Source organism: Dendropsophus ebraccatus, chromosome 13 (genome assembly GCF_027789765.1).
Source record: "Dendropsophus ebraccatus isolate aDenEbr1 chromosome 13, aDenEbr1.pat, whole genome shotgun sequence".
NCBI lineage: Eukaryota > Metazoa > Chordata > Amphibia > Anura > Hylidae > Dendropsophus > Dendropsophus ebraccatus.
In genome coordinates this window covers 48,896,018-48,902,017 of record NC_091466.1, presented here as the reverse complement: position 1 = coordinate 48,902,017, position 6,000 = coordinate 48,896,018, and the positions used below count along the sequence as shown (strand labels likewise).

The 6,000-nt window shown below is 41.8% G+C and overlaps 1 protein-coding gene across 3 annotated transcripts in view; it reads left to right on the top strand.

The window, feature by feature from the left end:
* The window catches only part of DAAM1 (dishevelled associated activator of morphogenesis 1), a 161,620-nt gene that overhangs the window by 120,203 nt on the left and 35,417 nt on the right, over positions 1–6,000 (top strand). For 2 of the 3 annotated variants that reach the window (XM_069951138.1, XM_069951139.1), the window contains 6 exons: positions 44–182; positions 1,525–1,583; positions 2,827–3,014; positions 3,141–3,443; positions 4,054–4,161; positions 5,406–5,435. In XM_069951138.1, coding sequence (XP_069807239.1) covers positions 44–182; positions 1,525–1,583; positions 2,827–3,014; positions 3,141–3,443; positions 4,054–4,161; positions 5,406–5,435 — 827 coding nt within the window. The remainder of the gene's footprint in view (positions 1–43; positions 183–1,524; positions 1,584–2,826; positions 3,015–3,140; positions 3,444–4,053; positions 4,162–5,405; positions 5,436–6,000) is intronic. The other variant, XM_069951141.1, reaches the window with a different exon arrangement.

The window sequence follows — 6,000 nt, the reverse complement described above, 5'->3', positions numbered from 1 at the left end:
CTATTAATGAACTTCTTTGTCCCTTTTATCCTTTTGTGAACAGATAAACGAAATGGCAATACTGTACATTACTGGCTCCTGCTGGATCGGATAGTTCAGCAAATCGTGATCCAAAACGACAAAGGACAAGATCCTGACATCTCTCCTCTGGAAAACTTCAATGTCAAAAATGTTGTTAGAATGTAAGCATGATCAGCATAGCACATCTTTAAAGTCAACTTCATTAGTGAGAAATTACAACGTTTAAAAAGAATATTTCTTATGGAAGGACAAGCTAATAGATATGGCCCAGAATGTATTGGTTGAGTTTATATGCCACATTTGGGATCATTGTTCATACTGTACAGTACACCAACTTAGGCTCCGTTCACATTGCTGTCATGACCTCCATTAGAGCCCATTCACACTACAGAATTTACGCAGAATTTCAAGCGGAGTCCATGCCAAGGACGCTGCTTTAGATTCCGCCAGTCCCATTGATTGAATAGAATGCCTCTTGTGCACTCCACTGTCTGCCCAAAGATATGACATGTCTAGCCTTCCTTTGGTCAGTAGACAGCTTTCTTATGGTATACTTAAAGGGGTATTCCCATAGCTAGAATATGGCATCACTTTATGATCGTTGGGGGTCTGACTTCTTGGACCCCGGAAGCTGCTTTGTTTGCAGCACAGCAGTGCCTGGACTCACAGTGCTACACTGGTTTCCTGCACGGTTGGGTGTTTTTTAGTGCCGTTGAACATGCTGTGCTGCACTGCTGTGGCTCCTCTTTCTCAGCATTGGTGACAGTCCCGGAGATTGGAAATATTCCATTGCTTTATAAGATAGACACATGAGATTGACACATGAGGATGTTTGAAGGGGTTATGCAGGCATATTAATACATGGCACGGAAACTGGAGAGAAAGGAACGGCTGCACATCCCATCTATGGCTGATAGTAATGCCGCTTGGCCTATATTAAAAATCAACACCAGAGTGTCTGTATATGATTTGATCAAGCCATAATAGCCCCGTGTACCAACGTGCAGGTCCTCTGGTCCACACGGGTCCCTACGCTAACTCCACACCGCGTCGGTCAGTAAAACATGGCAGCTTTCTTGCAGATACAGCACCTCAGTTTGGGTATGGGTTTGCTACTCATTACAAAGCTGCTCCATTCACTTCAGTCGAACTAACACACATAACCTGAGGACAGGGCTGGTGCTGTTTTTGCAAAGAAGTAGCTGTGCTTTTTCTTAGTCTGAATATCCCCTTTAAAGGGAGTCGTGATATAATTTAGCTTTTGTGGATTTTTTTTTTACCTTAAGATAATGACAATACGACCATGAAGGTAGACCTTCAATATGTCTATGCAGTTTTGGATTTCTTATTTTCCTGGAAAATTCAGAAGGTTAGAATTTGGCTATGGCTATAGATTGAGGGATGGACAGATGTTTCATCTACTGTTACCCCTATCTTGGCCTTTAGCACAATTTGGGTCACTATGACTTGTTTGGTTACATTGATGTCTTGATATCCACACAGGCTGGTGAATGAGAATGAAGTGAAACAATGGAAGGAACAGGCCGAGAAGATGAGAAAAGGTAAAGGCTCTGTTATGTCTGCTGAATACACAATGACATTACAAATAACAAAATAACACAATGACATCACACATAAAAAAGGTATCTAAGTTGACAAGAGTGTGCATGCTCAAAGTTTAAGTTTTTTTTAATGGTTAAAGGGAATTTGTCACTTTAATAAGCCTAGAGTATCTCCCTGATGTCCTAAGGCGGTTTTTACACCAAACAAGCCCCAGGGAGCACTACGTAGTTCTTTAGAATCGTACTGCGTCACATGATCCGTTATAGAGCTACTAATTGGCATAATGTGATGCAGCTTTTATTGCCATAGAACCAGGAAGTGGATCTCTTCTTCCCAGTTTGATGTTTTTAAGGGGCTTTTACACAAGAAGATTATTGTGTAAAATAAGTTAAACTGTTTGAATTTAAACTTGACAATGAGCAAAAAATTAATGGAAATTTGTTTAGATTTATTCATCACATCTTTTGAGCTGACTTCAAAACTTTTAATTGTTCTTAAGTCTTTTAGTGTAAACACTTATAGTCCAAAGGATATAGATACGGACGCAATTGTGATTACTTACAGTGTATAGATTTGAACGCAGTTACGATTGTTCACAGTATATATACGGACGCATATACAATTACATTAATGACTTTTCATAGCAATTCATCTTCTTGTGCCATAGGCAGTCAGTCAGTAGTCACATGCTGCAATATGGCATCACTACTTGGAGAGACTGTCAAGGGAGAATTGTAGCTTTTTATCATAATATTTATTTGTAAAGTGCCAACAGATTCTGCAGCGCAGCTTTTTCACTAGATAAGGAAATTGAAGAGAGTATTGTCAGACAAACCCTTTTAGAAGTTCTGTGCATTTGACTTTATGTTAGGTCAGTTTCACAAAGCCGCTATGTGACCACATTTAATTACAGCTGCAAAACCCAGGCCGCTGTAGTGAAACCATTTTTTACCATTGAATAAGCCTCCTAATTGGTGTCACTCTTGTCCTCAGCTTGGATGTGATTTTTCAGCTCGGTTCCATTGAAGTGACTGGAGTTGAATTGTAAAACCAAAAACAACCTGAGGACAGGTGTGATGCTGTTTTCGCTCAAAAGAAGCTGTGCTTTTTCTTATCCTGGATAACCTTTTTTTAAATTCACCCAGTTATTCCTTTTAAAACACAACCAACCTTTCATGCCAAACAATCTTTTAAGGAGAAAGCAGCAGATCCCGTGACTTGTATCACTTTATACCATTCCAGAGCACCATGAGCTGCAGCAAAAACTAGAGAAGAAAGAGCGAGAATGTGACGCCAAGACTCAGGAGAAAGAGGAGATGATGGAGACGCTGAACAAAATGAAGGAGAAGCTGGAGAAGGAGTCTAGTGAGTGCAAGCAAGTGAAACAGCAAGTGGTGGAACTCGCAGCACAAATCCAGGAGCTGAACAGCGTAAGGAACCCCTACACTTACATCCCTATCAAGTGTATAGAATCTGTAATCTGAATATGGGCTTAAATAAAAGGGGTTTCACAATGATACAATGCTAATTATTTTATTTTTTTTACCCTCCCACAGCGAGCAGTCTGTGCCTCCATTCCGGGAGGACCGCCTCCTCCACCAGGAGCCCCAGGTGGTCCAGTACCTTTGCCTCCTGGAAATATGATGCCTCCGCCGCCACCACCACCACCTCCATTTGGTGGAATGGCTCCTCCACCACCGCCACCCCCACCCCCAGGAGGTCCACCTGCACCACCAGGTCCTCCACGTTTAGGATTTATGTCTGCAGCTCCCGGTCCTCTTGGCTCAGCCCTGAAAAAGAAAAATATCCCTCAGCCAACCAATCCACTTAAATCCTTCAACTGGAATAAACTTTCAGAGGTAAGTGGCTACTTACTGTACATTACTAAAGTATCAATGGGCCTGTACCAGTTGCTTTTAGAGATCACAGTATATGTTCCTATTGAGAAAAGAACAAACAACCATGTATGATGTGAGTGGCTGGGTGCAGATCTTCAAGGAAACCTGATGCCACTGTTCCCATCAAATGAAAGAGAGACAGAACTCCAGTGGACTTCACTTACTCACCCATGTCAGACACGCAACGTTTCAGCTCCTCTATGGAGCACTTTCATTTGACGTCCGTTAAAGTGCTGCCTCTCCTTCTTGTTCGTTTTTCCGTATTTAGGAAAATAATCGTCTCTTCTATATGTAAAGAGATCCTCACCAAGGATCTCACATTTCATTTCCTTTGGCCAGATGACCCCTAACGTATGCTGCCACTTGTATCTATGCTGGTGCATTTAGTCTTCAGGCAAACTGCTAAAATTACCTGTAAATATAGGCCTATAACGCATCATGGGGACCAGTTTATGAGAAAAAAAAAAAGTTGGTGGTCCCTTGCAAACTTGTATATGGTTGGTGGTCCCTTGTATGTATGTATGTATGTATGTATATATACTTATGCACAACTGTACTTTTTCTTTTCTAGAACAAACTGGAAGGTACTGTCTGGGTTGATATTGATGACACCAAGGTGTTCAAAATATTAGATTTGAAAGACATTGAGCGGACCTTCTCTGCATACCAAAGACCACAGGTAGGCGCTATTACCAGTTTACCGTCTCTGAACATTACTCATTTTAGTACACAAACTTCAACTAGAAGTGCTTTGAGTGACTCCCTGTCATTTCAATTGTTACTGTCATTTAATTTTGAGACATTGGTTGGGGTCTGGGTGTTCAGACATCAATTAAATGCTAGAATGAGCCAGAAGAAGTGATTGGCTGAGCGCTTCTCTCTTCATCCTTCTGCAGGGGAGGGACTCTATAGTAAGTCTATGGAGCCCATCTCCTGCTGCAAGGCGGGGATTGCAGCGTTTGGCAGTGAGCTTCTTTCAGTATGTCCTGTGGAGGTCTGAACCCAAACACTGACCAATCAAGACTGTTGTTACATGTCATATACACCTGTCATGTATTATACCTATAAGATTTTAGCACAGAAAATCTTGCTACCTCTAAACTTTGGGGGGTTCTTGATACTAGTACTATATAAGGTTAGAGACTACATTAAAATAAATGTATTCTTCTACTATCACTTATTGTGCTGAAGATTGTAAATGTATTTACTGCATTAATAGTAAGTTATGGGTGTTATAATATCGGAGGGATAGCTGTAGCCTGCTATTCAATTAATACAGTATATCTTGGTATAATATATACACATTGCAGGGTCATGCCTGCTGCCATATTACTGCTGCTACCAGGCTCATAGTTGGATGAGCAGTAATATGGCATCCATGCTGTATGTCTCTGTAGGATTTCTGACAAATGTGACCCCGCTGGATGCTGTACTGTGGATTTATTCTTCCTTAGACATATTGCTTCTAAGGAAGAATATCTCTGTAATACAGTGTCATCCGGAGACAACCATGGCCCATACTATGGAGCTCTGCCTTTGCATGAGACCCCTTAGGGTTACACTATTAGTACATTGCACCAATTAATCCTCACTGTTTACATGGTGTTCTCTGTCCATCAATAATTCTAATGGTAACTGATGCAGCAGAGTTAGCTTTGCCACGCTCCCACCATGCATGATGTTTAGAAGTGACTGTCTCTGTAGCTTGTAGATTATCTCTTTGCTTTCACAATATATTGACTTCACCAAGTCTGTATTTGTACCCAATGGCTCTTTTGCTGCAAGCATCTACTTAAAGATTATTACGTGTTGCTGATCTGCTTTGGCCACTTTCTATCTCCTATCTCTTAATTTGCTGCCACCGCTGAATTGCACGCAATGATTGCCTTTCTTCCCAATGCTTGGCTTCTGATTTGGCCACAGGATTTCTCCATGAACAACGGCATCAAGCAGGTGAGTCCGCTGCTGCTACCACACCTGGCATGTTATACTACTGACTGCAAGAACGTGGCAGTGGTTGGAAATGAATGAGCGGTGTACTAGGTGGCTGGTTGGCCATACGCATCATTTATTAGGGTCTTCTTACTCTCCACCCAACACAAATGTAGGGGGAGAAAAGGATCGGGTAGCTAGGATTCAAGACTGTCAATCGGAAGGGAGGTGAGCTGCTGCCAGGGGTGTCTAGTAGCGGCTACTACCCCATGCATTCAGATCATGTGCATGCTTAGACAAGTGTGTATAGGGGTATTGGGAGGGATAAGTGTTCAGCCAACAGCTATGTAATGTATATAGCCAGCCTTTACTCTGTATGTGTATGGCCAGCCTTCCTCCGTACCTTCACTGATATGGGTGGTTGTATGTCTGTATTGTCTGCAATGGTTTAAATTAAAATGCACACCCTCATCTGATGATCCACGTCATAGTTCTAGATCAAGACCATGGTGTCCACCAGTTGTCCACTGTCTTATATAATCAGGCAGATTTCAACAACCATCCCCTCATACATTTTAATTTGTTT